General features: G+C 41.7%; 1 protein-coding gene across 1 annotated transcript; it reads right to left on the reverse strand.

Moving 5' to 3' along the window:
• Positions 1-4,410: 4,410 nt before the first annotated feature.
• KCNK17 (potassium channel, subfamily K, member 17) lies at positions 4,411-15,434 on the reverse strand (the record flags this gene model as incomplete). Its single annotated transcript, XM_009708937.1, has 4 exons — positions 4,411-4,706; positions 7,726-7,894; positions 8,465-8,631; positions 15,320-15,434. Coding segments are annotated over 4 exons (747 nt in total), but the record flags the coding sequence as incomplete, so codon positions are not given.
• Between the last annotated feature and the right edge of the window lie 6,121 nt (positions 15,435-21,555).

Consider the following 21,555-nt stretch of genomic DNA (forward strand, 5'->3'; position numbering starts at 1 on the left):
CCCCAATTGTATCTGCTCTGTACCACCCTTCGTATAAAGCTGTTCTCTGATTGTGAAAGAAATATAATTAGTGTCTACGAATTGCCCAGTGCAATAGAACCTAAATCTTAGTTGATATCTGCATAAATAAAGGAAAATTCTGTAAGTTTTTATGTAAAACACATAAATAGACCACCCCATTGGGCTCACTCAGGCTGGAAAGATCCATTTCTTCTCCTGGGAAGGATCAGGTCCACCAGGCCTGCTGAGAGTGCAACCTGAATGTTCATAGAGATAGTTTGGAGAGAGTGGCAGGCTGTGGATTATGAGGAGGAGGATGGCATGACCTTGAGATGCAGAATCACAGAAGGGTTGAGGTTGGAAGGGACCTCTGGAGATCATCTCGTCAAACTCCCCTGCTCAAGCAGGGTCACCTAAAGGCAGTTGCCCAGGACCATGTCAAGATGGCTTTTGCCTGTCTCCAAGGACAGAGACTCCACCACCTCTCTGGGCAACCTGTGCCAGTGCTCGGTCATCCTCATAGTGAAAAAGCATCTCCTGGTGCTTAGGAGGAACCTCCCGTGTTTCAGTTTGTACCCATTGCCTCTTGTCCTGTCACAGAGCACCACTGAAAAGAGCCTGGCTCCATCTTCTCGACACCTTCCCTGTAGGTATTTATATACATCGATGAGGTCCTCCTGAGCCTTCTCTTCTCTAGATCAAACAGTCCCAGCTCTAAACTGAACTGGGATATCAGTTGTAAGATAAGATCTTGTCAGCCAACCACTGTGAGAAAAATGACATCCTGGATTTCTTTGACTCAGAGACCATCATGGAAAAAGGGCTTTTTTGTTCTAGTCTAGGGATCTTAAAATACCATAGTCAACTAGACTATTAAAAACCGTGCAGTTCTGAGCAGCCTGTGCTATGTTGCTGTAACATCTTATTACATGTTTCTGGACATCTCTCTCCCCAAGGGGTAAACATCTCTTTTGGACTAGCTAAAAGAGCCAGCATGAGAAACACCGAGGCTGAAGCCAGGACTTGTCCTGGGAGTAGGGGAGCTAGAGAGAGGCCTATTTTCTTGCTTTAAGGGATTGATTTCCTGGGAAACTGTATAAGGGTCAAAAGCACATTATGCTCTATGTGATTGTGAAAAAGCCTCTGGACACTAATGTTACATAAATATTTACAACTACCATTACTAACCAAACCTGTTTCCAGCCCCAGCTCCTCCCAAGGAAGAAAACAGGATAATAGGGAAGAAGTGACTTGTGAAGAATAATAGCAGTGAAAGTCTAACCCAAAATCACTAATGGAAACTGCATACTTATCTGAACAGGAAGAGACATTATTAAAAAAACAAAACAAAACAAAAAAGCATCTGTAATTTTCCAATGCAGATTACAGAACACTGCAAGTCAGCTGTGACAAGAATGATAACAGCACCATGCTTTTGTTTTCTTTATTTTACCCTTGAGCAGATAACCTTTCATATTTTGGTAGAGTAGACACATCAGCAATGATGTTTTCGTGATGTTGCAAAACTCCACTTTCTTCTCATCCCTCTGGGAACAAATTCATCCATGTCATTTAACCACAACACAGCTTTATAAAGAACAGAAAGACTAGAGGCACAGCAGTCTATGGGGACTCAGATACAATAATACCTATTGTCCGTATCAAAAGTTAGCTGAGGAACCATCAATAAAAGGATATTCATAAGTGACAACATGCTAATTTGGCATCAGAGAACCCAGGCAGAGATGGTATTTGTGGTTTTTATTGTGTTGTGGTTTGATTTTTTTTGTTTGGTTTTGTTTTGGGTTTTTTTTTTGTTGTTTTGTTCCCCCCCCCCCTTCAGGTGATCCAAGACCCAAGCAGGCAACTTGCAGCTCTGGAGTTACATGTGGCTTGCAAGCTGTTGGGATGTGCCTGCCGTAAAGGCAGCTGTACCAGGTGGTGGCAGGACTATGCTGGTGGTGAGCTGCTGGGTAATAGAAGAGCACAGCTGCGGAAGGAAATGAATCAGCAAGGATTGCTGGGGCAGATATTGAGTCACCTTGAGGTCCAGCCACATGCTTAGGTTTGTGCCTGAACCCTGACATACAGTGGAAGCATTGAGATCTATGAAGAATTACTGTTTTTTTCCTTTTTTGGGGACTATTCCTAGAGTTCCTCTTCCTTTTAGCTCTCAGAAGTGTATATTAGCTGCCTAAGGCATGCAAGTCTGTTTGCACTTCAGTAGGACCAGGGTGTCCAAACCTTTAAGGTACTTTTGAAAACCTCATCCACAAACTACAAATACATGGGAATATGAATTAGATGTGATTAATATAATGGACACTCAAACTGAAAAGAAGAAACTCTTCTCAAGCTAAGCCTTCTCATTAAAGAGCAGAGCTGGTGGAAATCCCCAGAGCCTGTAACATTTCAAGTTAAAATTGAAATAGATTTAGCATAGTCATTCCTAGCTTTGACAGCAGAAACTCCTACTACCTTCCCAGCATCCAGGTTTTACGACAGAGTTATATTTACTGAGTTTTGCACCTGAAAGAAAAGGGTATCACATTTTATGTTGCGGAATTGTGATTCACTTAGGTTTAAAGAAATACTATTTGGTCTTATTGTAGGCCAGCCTACATTAGTAAAACCTACATGGTGCATCCGTCAGTGAAAATAAACAGGACAAAACACAGAAGAAACAGAAAAGTTTATGCTAAAGGCTGTTTAAGAAATTACCTAATGTTAAAAAAATTGAAATGTATTTATTTTGTTTCAGTTTCCCAACTATGACCTGAGATTTCCACTACCTCCCTTTCTTATCTCTGCTACCCATTGAAACAATATTTGAGAACATTTATTACTATGGAGTTGGCAAAATGCTGATAACAAAAAGGCTGACAAACGGTTGACAGACTAAATTTCATCCATCAGATTCCTTTCCTGCATTTTCTCCTGCAATCAGTTCCACCACATACCAACACTCAGACTGGCCTACTCTGGAAATACTTTTTTCATGATACAACTTGTGTTCCTGAAGACCGTAAACTTTCCACTTGCTTCATTTCTGAGAGTCCAGCTACGGATATTTCCAATTCCCAAGTCCTGTACTTTAACAGATTGTGTTTGCAGTCTTTTCTCCACCATCCATGTGGAATCTTGGTCCAATGCAGAAGCTGAAGGCTCACCCAAATGCTTTGTTCTGGTTTACTGCTATGATCAACTCTTCAAAGTTAATGCTCTAGGATGCAAGTAGCACAACAGGAATAAGAAAATGAGAAGATTAGATATGGGTATGTAAATGGCAGCAGGAGTTAGTACTCTATTGGGCCTTTATAAATGGCATAATTTATCAAAAGACTTCTGAGAATTTAATAGAATTAAAGAAAACAAACCAGCTCTGTTTCATGATTGACACAAAAGCCAAATAAGCAGGTTTGGCATGCCACAGAACAAAAGATAATTGTGCTTGTATGAACGGTGTTAGCTAGAACAGATAATACTGTTCATTTACAACACAAGAAGTTCACCTGAATAGCATCTCTTGATCACAGCTGAAGATACTTCAGTCTGTTTCTAGATTAAAGTGGCCCTTGTTAACTTTGACCATGGGATAATGTTGGAACCACTGGCACTTAAAACTGCCTTTAGTCCTCCTTTTCTGGCTTCCAAGATGTGGCAAAGCAAAAATCTATCTAAATGAACTGTCACATTTAGCTGATGATGTTTGGTCTACATAGTAGTTGACAAAGGATGAGCCTACATAAGTTGTGGAGCAAGGAATAGTGTAACTAGTCTCTTTTTAATATTAGTGGATCTCTGATGTAGAAATTTGTTTTAAAAAAATTGAATGATCTGTTTCTATTGGGCACCTCTACAAGCTCTGCCTTGCTGCCATCCATGTACTAATGATCAGAGAGCAAAACCATGTTACCACCTATGGCAAGCACAAGCATATAGGTGATGGAGCACATTTGCAGTGACTGCCAGGTGGCTTTAAATAGTGATTTTCGTTAAGTCTTTCAGTAACACGCAATTTGTTTCCTGCACTAAATGGCACTTGCTTTTCTAGTTGTGGTATTTGCAAAATGCCACATGTACAATTAGAGGCTACAAGAACTTTGCATGCAAAGAAAAGGACAACAGCTAGTGTTGCATACAGATGTCCAAGTTTACCTCATATTGAGGTGAGAGGGTAGGTAATATCTCTGTAAATCTACTTTTGGCTAAGAGTCCCATTGGTAATTCTTGATGGTGCTGCAAATGAAACGTTTTGTTGTCATTGCTCAATTCAGAACAGAAGCATTTCAAGCTCAGTAAGGAAGCTTTCAACCCATGTGAACATCAGGGCAGCTCCATTCTCACATTTCTAAGTGGTGCATCTCTGGTGCACTAAAACCTAAGAGACACCAAGGGTATGTTTCTTGCCTAGATTGTTTCTGTAGGAGCTATGTAGGCGTGAGATTCATCTGGTCCTTTTGTTTTTGTGTCTTTGTCACTGCAGATGTCCACATTGTGAAGTCCCGTCATACTATTTTTGTTGCCATCCATTAAGTCTTCTGCCACCTCTGTGTTGTTCTTGCTGCACTGACAGAAGTCACTGGAGCTCTCTAGAAAGTTGATGCAGAATTTGATAACCAGTGCTAGCCAGGCCATCCCAAAGAGGATCCACAGAGAGATTACGTTCTTGTACCAGCCTGGATAGGTGCGGTCTGGGTTCATCCCTACAAAAGAATCACCCAAAATATTTCTAGATTGGATCAAGAGTGCCTCAAAGGAGACATTACATGTAAAGCAAAGACAGTGGAAATATGACCTAATATTAGTGATTTCTACACAAAACATGAGTATGCCATCTACTTAGCATGTGAACAGATGTTGTAAGCAAGGATATTTCATGATATGTCAGCAATAGCCTAGAACTCCCTAGGAATTGTAAAGATTACCCCTAAGAAAGAAAAACAGATCCCAAATTACATCTATGTCAAAGTGCAATTATTCACATTTAAGTGTATAGTTTCATTTCTCTACTTACCACTCAGAATCACGATATTGTGTTAGTATGTAACAGGAGTCCCCCGCAGAGAGGTAGGCGGGTTCTAGGTACTGGTGCATGCATCTTGTTAAGCCAGATTTAGGTGAGCAAGTGAGTCCCTCAGAGCGGGAGGGAAGGGGTCTGAGCAGTCCTAAAACCTCTAAGAACAACCAAGCCTTGGAAGACAGCTTGAAATTATGCCACCTCTGGTTGCTCAGCTAGGTACTTTCTGATCCCTTTGGAGCAAAGTCATGTTTTTGGTTATGTTTCCACAACGTTTAGTGCAAAGAGACTTCTACATGCCAAGCTAGTGTCAGCACTAATATTAATATTGCAGGCAAAGCAAAGGAATGAGCTCAGCCCTGTGAAGACGACTGGGCTGTGTCTGTAAAGCAGGCTGCGGGACCCTCGCAAACACACGCTACAAATCAGTGGCAGCAAAATCTTTGCGTGGGCTTCTTCTCTACTGCTGCTCAGGTCTCATTATTTAGTTTCCTTACCTTAGGAAGGTTTGTTACTCTATAACTGAATACCTACAGCGCAGCAGATACTACAGAATACCCAATAATTTCGGGACAGAGTGCAAGGAGTTAACACGTATGAGGTGGTACCTCCATGAACCTGGAGGCCACTCTCCATACCATGTTCCAATGAAAAGTACACATAGGTCTGGGTTGAAATGGGACATCCATAAAGGCAGGTGTTTAGGTATTTGTCATCTGTGAGTGGTTGTATGTAGGAATACTGTCCTGTCATCACCTGCACAGACTGGCAGTTCCCACATTGCGGTCCATGAACTGTTACTGTCTACAAGATTGTGGTAAGTAGTATCTGGTCAGTGAAGCCATATTAAACAGCCAATCCTCTACATCCATTTACTTGGTTTTATTATATAATACACATTGTATGTGCTTTCAATATAATGGGAACACAAGACATTGAGGTTGTCACTAAGTCACTGGTAAATGTTTGGGAGCTACCAACCACTTCTGTGGAAACTACTCTTTGGGCTGGCTTTCTACATGAAGGTGAACTTTAACCAGGAAGAGCATTATATTCATCCTTCAAACAAACCTTCAAGCACCTTTCACCAATGCCAAATTCAAAGGTTTAAAAATTATATGCCTCTAAATCATAAATGAAAACAATAGGAAAGGGCTATTTGAGGCTTCTAAGGAGAATGCTTTATCCACAGAGACCATCTGATAGATGCAGTCTTGGGGGCATGAGAAGATCAGAAGCAGTTTAGGACCTACATGGCACCCTGTGTCCAATAGAAGGGCTTGCTGAGTGTGTAAACTAACAGATTTCAGGGCCAGTAAGAGAAGCTACATCCACGTTACTAAATAAAACAGCCTAGGGACCACTCTATGACCTCAAATCTAAATGCCATAGCCTGGCTTATACTTTCCCCAAAACAGAGCAGCTGTGTCCAAAGTGAACATCAGGCATCACTCCTGGCATATGATATCCCTCAGAATTTACCTGGTCCAGAACAGTGCCAGAGATCACACTACTGGGGAAACAGCATGGCAGTCACAAAATAGTGACAGTCACTTGAACCCATGCCCTGGTCCTGCTTATTTTTAAATTGAGGCATAAACCACGAACACAGGATTTTAAGGCCAAAATCATTCAACCTCTGCATACCACAGGTCACTGACATATTCAGTTATTCCTATACGGAACCTAGCATGTCTACAGCGGTACACCAGTTACAAAGGTACCATACAGGTGAAGGTATGCCTGGAAGCAGGAGGTATACTAGTGAAGAGCTTCAAAATTAGTTATCAGGAGCTGAGAGGAGTCAAGCTGCTGCAGCACAGAGTTCAGCATCATCTATAAAACCAGTGTAGGAAAATGCTGAACTGGCTAGCTTCTGTTAAGCTACATCTAGCTACCCTTACCCAAGTTAACTTGATTCCAGCTCATTTAAGTGTGCCTACACAAGCTCTAGTCATATCTTTGATGCATTATTAGACAAGTCCTAAGGTAACCACCACTAAGTTGTCTAAGCACCAAGCAAGCACTACGAAGAAAAGAAAATAAAGAATCCATAATCAGATGTTTTAGTCTTTCTGTCTCCCAGGGATTCAAGAGTGCATGTGTTTCTATAATCAATTTGTTTTTAATGAGAAAGTCTTTATCAAAAAGGTGTGTCCCGCGTTTCAGCAAATGCGTTGGGCATGGGTCCAAATCCATTTCCTCTGGCAAAGAGTTTTGGCAACCAAAACTAGGCTGTGCCTGGTGCCTGACAGTCTACACCGAAGTGACTTAAGCTGCCTTTTAGAAAGCAGTTGTCTGGGGTTTTGACAGAGGAAACAGTCACTATCTGTTAACAGTGATGCAGAGTAGCATTTGTTTAAAACTAATCACGGCTGACGCACTGGAGCACACCAAGTGCGCTATCAGCGACTACTGTGATTGAAAACGCAGGACTAGGCTGGTGTTGTAGTCATTCAAGGGACAGATCATCCCAATGCTGGAAGATTACTCATTGACTGGGAAGCGATTTCTTTGCTCTCCTAGTTGGCATTGCTATCTCAGAAATCATGCCTTCTCCAACCTGTCAAATACCTACCACAACATATTTATCATCAGACCTGTGGATTGCTAGTAGCATAGAGCTGCCAAGTTGGGATCTTCATGTGCCACACATTTAGCTTTGATGTTCAGTGGGTGAAAGCAATGAAATCTGAACTACTCACCAATCACGTAATCTCCAAACCCTATAGTGCTGAGGGTAATGAAGGAATAGTAGAAGCCTTCTTCATAAGACCAGCCTTCTTTGTCAGAAAACAGCAAGGGAGGTAGCAGGAGGAACAATAACAAGCCAGTTACCAGCGCACAGGTCTTAATCAGGAGGGAAGCTTTTTTCTAGTAAAACAGAAAAAAAGAGAAGAGACTGTCACAAGAAGGGCGGCAGGGAAAGTCCAGCTCCGTTTCTGGTTGAAGACGATGCTGGACTCCATAAAAAAAACCCCACACAAACATTCATGACATTCCACTAGAATAAACGGCGTGGCTCTCCTAGTCAACACAAACTGGGCATCACCTTCATGAGTCCTAAATTCATGCCAGTTTAAAGCCTATCCCACAAATGTTCCCATGACACTTACACATGCAGTTCTAACTATGACTGATGATAAACAGACCAGATATTCTAGGACTGTGCATGGCTCAAACTCTGGCTCTTCTGTTGCTGCAGGGGAAGCCATTCATCACAGAAGTTCCCTCAATTAATAAACAACCTTATCTGACACCTCATAGGGCTGTCATAAACTAAATTTATTTGCTTCCAGTTATTCCTGAGTATTATTGCCTTTTTGGCCTGATAGGTAGGCAGGCTGTCCTTGCTAGTCAGAGCATCCCAAACACCAGACAATGCCCTTTCTGTCTTTTCTTTCCTGAACTTGAGGGCGAGGCATACCAGTCCACATCGCTTACCTGCCAGTGAAGCACCTCCTCTAGGTGATGGGCGCAATGCTGAACCCCCAACAGCATCAGCTGCCCAATTTCATTCAGGAGTACAAGGTTCAAGGGGATCCCAAAGAGTGCAAACAAGATGCAGAAGATTCGACCAGCCACAGTGCTGGGGCTCAGGTTCCCATAGCCTAGGCAGGGAAGGAATGAGGTGTTAAACCTAAAATATTCTCAGCTTGCCCTCATTCCCTGGAGAGGTGAACCTCCATCTTCTACAAAAGTTAGACAAGAAGGTCAATGCTCCAAAAAGGACCTTTTTCATAAATAACTGTAAGTTACATCCATTGTTTGTCATATCCTATTGTAGGCTAGAAAATAACATTTCTTTCCCTGCCAATTTTGTTTAGTTCCTTTTCCATTTACCAGTGAATTTCCTCTCCCCTACCCACTGTCCTGACTGGGATCTGACGTAAATGCAAAACTTCCGTTTTAGTTCAGTTTTTGTAAGCATTGTTGGCATGGTGTTTGCTGGTAAATGATCCTACATGGCTGTCAGATGGTCTCTGAATCACAACAATAGTGGTTTAATTATAACAACCACCTTTTTCTACCTTTGTCCCACAGGACTAACGAATTTAACACTACCTCCTTGCTTACATTCCTGTTTTGCGCCACAAGTACCAAATACACCTTAAGCTTAAATTGTCAAAATGTTTGCCTAGAGTCAATAAACCCAGAGAAGTTACATTTAACCTGAGTAAAATACTTCAATTTCAGACCTAAAGAAAAAAAAAAAAGCATTAGAAACGTTGCCTTTTTCTTCTAATCACATGAATTGGTCTAATAAAAGGTACTGCCCTGCAAGCACAGCCTCACTTGTATCCTTAGACTATCATGGCTTCAACATCGCTACTGCAATATGTGTCTTTATTCCCCACGCTTTCTTTTAAAAGTATCCTGTAAATTTGCCGACTTGCACTTCTGTAATTTCAAGCGTTTCATGCCACAGGAAAGTCAGATTTAACTTTGCTTTATTTCACAGGATGCTTTTTAAAGCAGGGGAAGGACTAGCACATGACAAGCATTTCAACAGCGACTTAGCCAGTCACAGACCTATACCCTTGACTACATTTCAACATCACCTCCACTCATTAGAGATTTGTGTATGTCCATATACAAGACTGACATAACACGGCAAAGCTTATCTCTTCCCCACAAATAACGCCATCCCCTCCCAGTAACACCCAACTGTTGGTTGGCGCAGCGCAAGCACAGAGGTGCTCCTGCCACTAACGCCTTGCCACCCTGCTTGTAGGGGCTGTAGCCCCAGGGCAGGTGAGCAGCCCCCAGGAGGGAGAGGTCCAAGGGCTGGGCTCTGTATGTGAGATAAGTGAGGGCACAAACATCCACGGTTGACTAGATGGAGTCCCATTCTTTCACTAACCTCTGTCCCACGCCAGCTGCGGTAAGCCACTGACCAACAGCATCGAAAGGTGTGCAACTATGAGCTTGGGGTATCTACACATTCTGTGCCAAGTTTTGTGCCACAAAAAAAAATATCTCACCATGGACAACTCCGCAAACAGTTAATTGTGCACACGCACCAGCAAACTACCCCCAGAAAAAGATCTGGCAGTAAACTATTTCACAGTATGTATATAGGTTGTCTTTTCATCTCATTCCTACCCCCACAAATTCAAAATTTTACTATCTCGAGGACTTTCCCTCCAATAATTTTAGGCTTGAATGGTTTGTGAGCCTCTGGGTTTAACATATGTGGTAACACATAATATACCTCCAAAGCGATGGCCCCAGCAGCCTGTGCCTGGGAGTGGGCAGAGCATCCCCCGGAAAGAACGGGATGCTGTTGCGTAACTAGATGTTGTTTTGAAATACAGTCAAACAAAGGGGCTAAATTAAGACTGTACAGCAGCCTTAATTCCAGTGCTATGTTCTTCATTTATGAGCAGCTCTGTGATGTTTATACGCTTTTTTTCCCCTTATGTGCAATTGCTGACTTCTGCCAGCTTTCACCATTTCTAGACTAACAGGTGTGATAAATGAGACATGCAGGGAAGTACATCTGGTAGATGATCCCATCTAAGTGAGTTTAAGGTATATGTGACCAGTGTGATCTGTTTCATACTGGCTGTGCCACATTTCGGTGGATTGGTTCCAATTTCTCCCTTATGGAACTGGAGTGTTTTGGGGACTGGTCTGGACCCAGGAGAAAGAGCTGGGGGTATTTACTGTAAAGCTGCAGCCGGAACAAGAGTCGCATACACTTATGGCCAGCCATTCCCAAGCTTTTGTGGGTTTGTTTGTTTTTTTCCCCTTCTTTCTCTTCTATATTAAGTTTTAAAAGACTGTGTAATGGCTTGGGCAGTTCTTTTTACCATAGCTTTCCAGGTTATACAGTCTCTGGAGAAAAACATAAGATAAGATGAAGAAAAGCCCACGATCTCAGGTCACTGTGTGAAGCACAGCAGCCTTCAGGATTTTGGGGACCACACATAGCACTGACTGGAGAGCATCTAAGGTTAAGCTGCACATTAAATTTAGAACAGCAAATTCAATGATGTAAGAAGGTCCAATGTGTACAGTAAGCCCCGCACACCAAACACCAGATCTGGCTGCCTTTTCCCTTGGGCTTGGCAGCTCAAGACAATTTCCTGAAGACTTGGTGAGCAGTTGTTGTAAATACGCCAAAAAGCCATGTCCCATTAGCTTTTTATATAGGATACAGAGTTTGATCAAACAACACAGGAGACTTTAGATTATACAAGATGTCCAGCAATTTACATCTGGCTGATGACCCTTGCCTTTGGACTAGACAAATAGATGCCAACCGAGTTGTATATAAACCTCCGTTGTTATAAAACTCAAGTAGGAATGGGCAAGTGGGACTTACTCTCTTCAGTAAATGGAATGAAGGTAACCAGTGTTTTATACATTAGACGATCTGAACCAAATTCAAAGACTAAACCTACTCTGGCAGCTGTGCCACATCCCTCATGAGCCTGCTACTGGGATGTCCCTGGTACATGCCTGCACCAAGAGATGCTCATCAAAAACTGCATAGAGGTCAAAGTGGAAGCATTTTTGCTGAAGCAGTGGGATTAAATGCCTCTATAACTTCTCTCATTTTGAAATAAAGTTCAACATAACTTAATCTTCTAAGGAAGGAGCAAAATAAGAGTGGTTTTATTTGTGAATGTTCATATCAGCACACTTTAACTCAAGTGCTTCTGTTACACACATTAAGTAAATTCAGTTTTGTTTTCCTGCTTGCCCATTACACTCCTATACATAAGGGATTCAGAGGCTCCGCAGACTTGCTAAAAGGAGGAGACTGATGTGTAATTAACAGATTATTAGTAAAAGATCTCTTCATTCACAAGACAGAATCCTACTTGCAGTGCCCCCAGTTCAGCTGAGGCAACTGCAACTTCCAGCTACCCACAACGGGAGGTTTGTTCGGCTCCTGTTCTCACTGCCCGGCCGTAAAAGGGTATTTTAGGCAAAAGTGCTTAGAATAACAAAAAAAAAAAAAAAGAGTATCTTTCATAGGCTGAAAAACATTTGCAAATTCACCAAATAATTTCAGCTGTGGGAAAAAACAGAATTAGATTTAAAAAAAAAAAGCTGGTGGAAGAGTCACTTCTCTAACCAGTAACTTTATCAGTGGTTTGAGCATTCAAACATATTTTGGGGGAGATTTGGTTTAATTCTTTCTCCTACCTGAGTGGATACAAGCCATCACTTCCCATGGGAATGACCTAATTTCAAATTTACAGAACGTTCTTGTTGACAGTATTTTGCTTTGAACACCCAGACACTGAGCGAAGCCTGGGAGCCAGGTGTCTTGCCTAACACACAAATATCTGATCCACAGGGCCACTGGGCAGTTCAACGAGGGGTGCCAGTGCTAGAATTACTTTATTTAGCATTACACATTTAATTATTCAGAGAAAGTTGGGGTGATCTCCAGTGAGGCACAATCCTGTTCTCCCAGGCACAGGAGGAAATTGCACACTCAGGGAATGCTCGAACCACTGACCTGCTCCCACCACCAATTCCTCCTCTAACATTTTTCAGAAGGTCTAAACTTTTCTTTCTCTTGTGCTCCTTACAAATAACCTAAATGTATTAATCTGGGCTAAATGAAAGTTTTTGTTCTTGATGGATTCAAATGTTGCATTGAGAAAAAATAAAAATATTCAAATTCAGTTTAGATGGAAAAGATGTCATCTTATAATTCAGCAGACAAAGTGGGAAAAAACCCAAACAAACACATTGATTACTCACATAGCCTTAAGATATGTTTGTGTGGTTTCTGAAAATATGAGCATGGGCTCAGCTTAGCTGGAAGGTGCCCCTGATAAAGCCCTCAGTAAAGTGGTCTGACCACACAGCTGACTGCTTTGAGCAGAAGGTTGCACTAGAAACCTTCTGAGATACCAGGAAACCCAAATTATCCTATGATCCTTACAAGCATTAGGAATTTCAAAGGTCATTTGGTACTACCTACATTCAACTGAGCATCAGCAAGTCTGGGGTTCCTGTCCTCCCTCGTGCTTTTGAATGCCTCCGCAAGCACTAGCTATACAAAACAAACGAATGTGCTTCGCTTCTCAAGCTTCTTGTGAGATTTCACATTATACCCACCAAGTCTGTTCTAAGCCCAGGAACACTTGTCGAGTGGACACAGCCACTGAGCTCAGAACTTCCCAGATATGGGAAGTCACCGTTATTTCCAATTCATCCATCCATGGAGGATGACTTTGCTAAGGCTTCCCAACTGTGGTAGAAATAGAAACAGGACTCAGAAGCTCCAAGCATCCCCAGTATTTGCACTGGCATCTCAGTTTTATGATTAGAAGAAACCAAAAAGTTAAACAATTTGATTTTAAAAGCTAGTGGTGGCAGAATCTCAGGAACTGTGTCTTATATGGGGAAACTCATTGGGGTCCTAGCAGGTTGAACCAGGGTGGGTGTGGGAGGTGCCCATCACCACTCATTTTAGCTGGTCCTGTGGTGAAGTAAAGACCCATAACTAAGGTTGGTAGTCTGAAAAACCACATTTGAACAGAGTTATTTAACAGTTTTAGCCCTATGAAGTTCCAGGCAACAGCAAAATTTGGTTGCACACTCCTTCAGTGAGTAAGAGGCCAGAAAAAAAGCTTAGGATGAGGCTTTGTGAAGTCATCTGCATTTTCCTCTTGTACAACATACTGCTAGCCACAGAGTGTTAAGACACTAACCGGTACGCAATTAACAATTTAACATGAAAAAGCAAAATCAAGGTCCCAGTTGTCTGAAGTTCTCTGCATAGAGGTGACTTGTACAGCATTCTCAACTCCACAACTGAAAAATCATGAACAAGTCTCCAGGTCACAGCACCAGCTTTAAAATTATGAGATATAGAGCGCTGGAATATTTGGTTCTTTTTATTCACCCCCTGCTATCGAGTCATTCCCCACTCGCCCCCCCCAGCCATCAGGGCAAGAAGTTGAAAGAAAAAAGGAAAAAAAAGTAGTTTAGGCTTTCATGGAGTAACAGCCAGAAATGTTTACTCTAGATCTCTGCCATCATCACAAAACCCCCTTATATTTTAACATGACAAATTTGATTCTTCCAGAACGTGGTTAACTTAAATTGGTTGTGGTAAAACAGAGCCACTCTGACAGCTTAGAAACTGATCCGAATTAACTACTGAGGCAAGCAAAGCGGCTCTGAGCAGATGCTGCTTGGTACCAAAGGCTGGAAGGAACCGCAGCCTGTGTAGCCCTGTCTAGTGAGGCTCCACTGCCATCATCTGGTACAGCCTGCGCCTGGGAGGACAACCCAACCAGAACACATGTGCAAAAGAGCAGGGCAGAAAGATGTAGAGTCACAGGAAGGTGACACCCCCCCTCCATGCAAAAAACCCCCCTCTCTCTCTCTGAGCTCTTGTTTGGGGGCTTAATGTTTGGAAATCAATGTATCTTCAGTAATGATCACAGAACTCAAAACAATGCTCCACCTGGGTGCACAAAGAAAATTCTTCATCTAAAAATGTACTTCAAATCAAAGAGAGCTGACAAATTCAACACAAATCAGGAAACCTGTGAGGGTTTTTTTTTGATATTCCACAACCATCTCTCCACATACTCTCCATCCACAGTTTTTATAATACTGGGTCACACAGTGAAAAAAAGACATCAGGGCAAGTTACTGATGATTTCGGGAACTAGGGACACTGACGATAATTAATAGCCTCTGTCTTAAGCAACACCGTACCTAAATACATTTTATTGTTTCCATTCTCTCCACTGTGCCCCCTTATTTCCATCATTCCTTCATGGCTTTGCATTACTCATTTGCTGAAATCTGACTCAACTGAATTGTTTCATTTATCCAGCTATTTGACTTTAACCTAAACAAGCAGGTCTTCATCCAATACAGGCAGTAATAAGAAGGAATAATTCATAAATATAGCCTCGGAGGATTCAACAGTCAATATTCAGAGTTTTTCAAAATCATTCCCTCTCCTCGCAAGAAGAAAAGCTTATTTCAATGTACAATTCACCTCAGACCTCTCGGAGTCCTAAGCCTAGGAAAGCACGGGCAGCGCAGCATCGTGAAGTTCAGGCCCCAAAAGCTGCATTACTCAGTGGGGATATGTACTGAGCTAATTATCCCTGTTGAATTAGAGATCATTACTGCACTGGCACTGTCAAAGCATTTCTAGGGCTAGGTTCATGGGTGCTTCTGTATTACATGATACAGTCAAGCTACATGAAACCCCATAAGGCTGGAGCAGCCTCTGATAGCACAGATCCTCTTTCCCACTCCTTTCCCACCCATGAGATGGTCCTGCCAGCAGGGAACTCTTACCAATTGTTGTTATTGCAGAGATGGAGAAGAAGAAAGACCCACTGAAGTCCCACCTGCCCAGGCTAGTGGTGTTTCCCTGGAGAGTTATGCCACTCTTGTAGGCTTGGATGATACCCTGCAAAAAGACAACAAGGTGAGATCCCACAAAACCCCTTATAGCAAGTTCACATGACTGGCATTTCCAATGCTGGCTGGTAAAGTCACAGAATATGACAACTTCTGACTGTTTCCCTTTTAATAGGGGTTATCTTGTACCTTAGAGACCAAAGAGCAGAAAGGTCAGAAGAGCCAAAAGCCAGCATATTGGTTCTAAAGAAAGGGCATCTACAGAATAAAAGGAAGTTGCACAGGCACATGGTACATGGTACATCATACAGGTAAATGTGGAAGAAACTGGGGGGCAGACACTACCTACAGAAAGCCTAGCCTGATACTTAATAAGATTGCCTCATGACATATTCATTAGGAAAAGAAAGTGTTTCCAGATGGGATATTCTGATGGCAGAAATCCCAGAGCAGCAAATACACATGCACATGTAAATGATACAGATCCCTTGCCTGTACTGGGGAGGAACGTATATAGTGTGATGTAGGAGACAGAGACTACACAGGATGGCCAGTCTACTAGTATTAGTCAACATGTCCCCACATCAGGACTATAAATACGAATAAATGGATTTGGTTAGCATAATGCCCAATTCTGTTTAGTCCACCTGAGAAAGACTCAGAAGTCACTATGCCGAAGCATGCAGTTATGCCAAAATAAGATATCAGGTGTCTTAACTGCCCACATCTGACTATACCTTCTCATACCAATAGAGTTAATGACATTGAACTTAGTTGTGTCCAAAACAAAATTAAATCACAGCATGTACACTAAACATTTCACACCCACTGACCAAGAATCCTTGAGACTCGATTATCCTTGAAAGCAAAGTGTAGCAAAGAATACATAAAATTCATTACCTCCGAGAAGGACATGCAGATACCAAATAATACTGTCCCTATCCTAACAATAAGGCTGCTGATAAAGCTTTCACCATTGATAAAAAGAATCACTCTCAGGCTAGATTTGCATCAGTTGTGGGTTTTACAAAGAAGTTGTAGTTCCTACATCCATCAAGCAAACCAACATTTCAAGCCTGCAAAGCAAGGAAGCTTTGTCTCATTTTACTGATGAAACATGCTGCAAGTGATTTATATAATACTATACCAGGCTGTGAATTAAAAACTGTTTCCAGAGACCCAAGCAGCAGCTTAACTACAAGGACCATTATCTCTTTTCTCTAGGGCTACTAGTTCTCACACTAAGAGCAAGGAGCAGCTCAGAGATCAACACCTATATTTCCAAGTAAGAAACACTGTTTGAAAGTCACATTCTCAGAAATATCTTTGTTTACTCCTAACTCAAGGTAATTTAGACCATTCAGGGTCACTTTATAATCTATTAAAGGCTGATATGTTCTTCTCTGCACAAGACAGAGCAGAATGCCCTTACTCTGAAAAGGGTTAGGGATGAGATGCTATACTACGTTACGCTTCCTTCTGTGAATTGTTGCCATTAACTCAAGTAGGGCAACTCACAGAAAAAACTAGTATGCAGCATAAATGACATGAAAGAATCGAGCCCCTCCCTGCCCCACTCTCCCCTAAAAAAAAGAGAGGAAAGGTTGTACCAGGAAGCCTCCAGTGGGATTTATTTTGAGTAGTTGTGTGTAATTTCTACCCCCTGCTTCCAGGGCTGGTATCTGCATTGAGGTTTGTCAGGCTGCATGGGATGCAGGCTCTGATCTTTCTCCGTTCTTGATCTCTGACAATACTTGACCTCAAGTTTAAGTGTAAGAAGTCCTGCAGATCATGGCCCGTCAGGAATCACAGTCCCCAGGAACATCAAACAACTCCCAAACTAAACCACATGGCAAGGGAGACACTGGAAATTATACAGATGAGCTGTATTTTTTCCCCTCCAGAAACTACTGGTTAAATTAAAAAATAAAATAAAAAGCTTGTTACTCTCTCAAACTTTCCTTCTGTAACCTGTGAACTCTGCAGATCTAAGTAGTCAGTCTTGAACACATATATACCTGCTGGAACAGCAAATGTCACCAAAAATCGGGAAAGAAACTCCTTAACGCTGGGTGTATTAAAGAGCGGGCATTACTTTATTCGGTGCCAGGTGCACGGGGGATCTCTCTGCCTAGCATGCACATCATGCCACATGAAGATACACATTATATACAATAATTGCATGTTCATAGTACACTACATATTCATTGTTATTCACACTTGGCATTGGTTACAAGTTTCTTGCTTCTAATGTAAATTAGTATGCATCTTCAGTTAGCACTAATGAAACCTTCCTATTAACTGCACATGCTCCCCAAGCGGGCTTTTGCCCTCTTTTGGGGGGGCCATTTGAGTTGGAGGTCCTGATCTCCTACTACCACAGTTACCTTTGTCCTACTTTCAGCCATTTAACTACTGATGTCTGTGGGTTGTAACATTTTATCAACTCAACTTCTTTTACGAGCAGAACTTCCTCCCTCGAAGGCCTCTTCTTGCATTCTTAACATTCTAACTTAGATAACGGTGTCCTCTTCATCATTTGCTCTTTGTTTTCTTAATGCTTCCCAACCTTGGGATGTCAGTCTAAAGAATATGCCTGCTTCTCTGTTAATTTAATTAAACTAAGTCTTTGGTATCAGCACCAGTCCAGCTCTAAGATAAATTTATCATCAGCTTGATCAGATAGACTCACAAAACCTACACATGCAGCATGTTTGCTGTCCATTCTCTGATGTACTGCTGATACAAGCTCAGCAGTTGACAATATTGCACACAACATCGAATTTTTAAAGCCAGAAACACTTAAGAACTCGAGAGGACTGTAAAAAACTGTGGCTGAACCAGCCCAAATAGATGGAAATTTCTTCATGCAGAAAGGGGAAATAAGCAGCCTGCACAAGCAAGTGAGAAGCAAGCAGCAGTAACCAAGTCCTTAAACGTTTAATTTCACATCATTGCACCACTTCCGTTCTGGACGGTTTAGGACCAAGAGATCGAGCAGTCGTGAGCACCCATGCTATAGCTTTGCAGTGATTTATAACAGCACAGCATCTCAGAGTCTTAACTCTTGTCGTAACTTCCCCTGAGGTGATGCTACTGCCAGGAAGTACCACATTTGCCTTAAGAGTCTGCAGACATGCTAAAGTCTTTGCACTAAGCAGCATGATGATCCTGGGCTCATCCTGATATGAAGGAAAGTACCCTGAAATTGTTACTCACTGTCAAATAGCAAGCACTGAGCTTGCAGCGTGCCAGCTGTTTTCTCTTTCTGGGATTGAGGCACTTGACATGTTGTGGGAGGTCTTCAAGAGTCTTCAGCAGTAAACCTCTGGCTAAGCATTTCCTCGTCAAATCTTGTTATCAAACACCCAGGTAACACTGTTAACCATTAGGCCCACTGTGCCCATTGCAGCCCGGTATGGGGACCACCTAATACTCATGCAGATCAAAGCCTCTTGAATAAACACTCCCAGGAGAAGTGTCAAGTTCATTACTGTTAGGAAGAAAAAGCTACTGATGCCATCCTTAAAGAGGAAAGTTCAGAGGGTGGAGATAAGGATACCAGCTATTAAGTAAAAAATGTTTTGTTATAGTATCTCGAATCAACCTTTGACACAGCAACAATGATGACAGAAAATTAAAGATTGATTCTTCTGAGAACAGCAGAACTAATGGAGCTTGGCTTCCTACAGATGTGCCCATAGGGGTGGATTCATGAAAGAGAAAGGCATAGATAGCTATTAATACACAGAAATTACACCTGGCACAGGAAGTCATTAGACTGCAAGCTCCTGAAGGCTGAGAGAGAGTTCAGGAAGATATCAGTGTATACTTGCCTTACATTAGTATGTTCCTCTAGCCTTCAGCTTTTGGCTAGTGCTCTTTTTCACAGAAAAATTAAAAGTGGCTTATAATTTTTGACAGAACACAGGGAAAACCCAGCTAATAAACACTCTAACAGAACAGCTGAATTCTCCCTGCTTTTCCCATTGAAGAGGCAGTGATATGTCTCTGTTGCTGATTTTCAAAAAGCTTGAAGTATATTTTGGCCTGTGGGTTCAAGATTTAGCAAAGAGGAATGGAATCATACACGTTAGGTCACATCTGCTTGGTTCCCTTAGCTTGCCTTTGAGAACCGGACACTTTTTTGATTTGCTTTACGTCAATTTTGAGGTGAAATCCTAGGCGGTTTCCTTTTTTTCCTCCCTTAATTAGGCTAGTCATTTATATAGTGTCTGCTCCAAAATCTAATGCATTAAAAGGCACCTCATAAAAGTAGCATCTCAAAACCAGTGTTAAAAGCAGGTATCTGCCTGATCTGAGACTCCAGTCAATACCACCAACTGCTCAAACACAACGAATCTTGAAATTGCAGAGCTTGGGCTTGATATTTTTGGACTCTGAAAAGTCATGTGTGCAACTCAAAGAAGAACAGGAAGGAAAGAGGTGAGTGGTTAAAATAATCAGAAAGAACCAGAACTCAGTTCTGCTTTGGTTTCTACTGACAGACAAGCTACACAACACAAAAAAGTAATTTCACCCCTCTGCACTTATATTCCCCCCCTCTAAAATGAGGGTAACGTACAGTTCACGGCAACCACTACATCTTTAGCTGAAAATGCTTATCTCACCTAAAACCGCAGATAAAAGTTTCTATAGAAACTATTGTAACTGCTATAGGATTTATAAACAAGGATATTTTAGATTCTTACGCCTTCATGAGTCAATGAAACTTTATTTACGGGCTGCCATGTTTTCTCATCAAGTAGGCTGTTGTCTGTCTTGATTGCAAGTAGGCTTTGCATGGTGCTTTGTCAAATATTGTCATAGCTAGTGATTAAAAAAACAGCATGACTTCCATTTAAAGTAGTCTATTTAAATGTAGATATCTGTCCTGTTACCTTTGTGATAAAACATGGCTCAGAAAACCCAAAGTTTCAGTCAGGAACATCATAAGCTAATGCTTGCAATTGCACACTTTGTGTGAGATCATTATATGTCAGTACAAACCAAAGCCTAGTTTTGTGCATTCTTAAAAGCAGGATATTCCATCCTTTAATCCAGGGTCACTCCATAAGGAAGATGTGGATTTCTGTCGACTCCCTTATTTAACACATCTCTGACTTACCAAACTTACTTAAGGACAGCAATACCCTTCTTTCCTTCTATTCTACTATTATTAGAATAATCATTGCCGGTTCTTCCTGCAGGAGCATCTAAATACGACATTGTCCCAGTTTCTTTACTGAAGTTAAAAAAAATAAATAAAAAAAAAAGTCTCTGTTTCAGCCTGACTGCCTTTTAGCCCTTCACAGATCTGGGGCTGTACTTCCACAAATGATTGATAACGAACACCTCATCTATCCTGGAAAAGTCTCACCAACCTACAGAGCTTTGTGTCAACAAACCCAATGTAGTTACAGTCATACTAGCAAAAATTAAACCACACGATTGAATTACACTCAAAAGACCTCTTTTGTTCATATGGTCTAGTTTTTAAAAAAACAAGTACCACCACAAAAAAAAAAAAAAAAGGAGTGAGGTTGATGGTTCTACCCATTCAAGTACCCAGAAACTTAACGCAGACTCAGCCTACAGAGTTCAGTGCCCTCTTGACATTTGAGAGTTACATCTTCTTCTTCCCTGCAAAATGCAGGTTTATTCTTTTTGATTTGCTGTGGAGTCCCTTTATCCTTCAGCCGTACCTGCAAGCCTCTCATTTAACATGTGTGCTGTGTTATCAGTTCTGGGCAACTCCCAGCTTCCCCAGCTTGGAGGCTTCCTCTCTTCTCAAACCCTCTTATCACAGCTGGGCCTCCCCACCACAGCTTCAAATCATCAAGTGCTGCAAATGGGAGAAACATTATTTACTCCGACCTCCTTAACAGCAATGAAAAATTTCATCTTTCACATCTGCACTGAGTCACAACTGCATGCAACTAGGGTACAGCTTTCCAAAAAGGCATTTAAGATCAGCAACAAGGAATGCACGCGTGTATATGTAAACCGAGACACTACTTTCCTTGCAATCTCTACTTTCTTCACAACACTGTGCTTCTCTTATCTTCTATGATCTTTACAGAAAAAAACACCCCACTTTATATAAATGATTAATCAGAACAATTCTAATCTATCTGCACCCCCCCCCCCCCCCCCAACCGCACAGATAA

This window comes from Cariama cristata, unplaced genomic scaffold (assembly GCF_000690535.1).
Source record: "Cariama cristata isolate BGI_N322 unplaced genomic scaffold, ASM69053v1 scaffold9711, whole genome shotgun sequence".
NCBI lineage: Eukaryota > Metazoa > Chordata > Aves > Cariamiformes > Cariamidae > Cariama > Cariama cristata.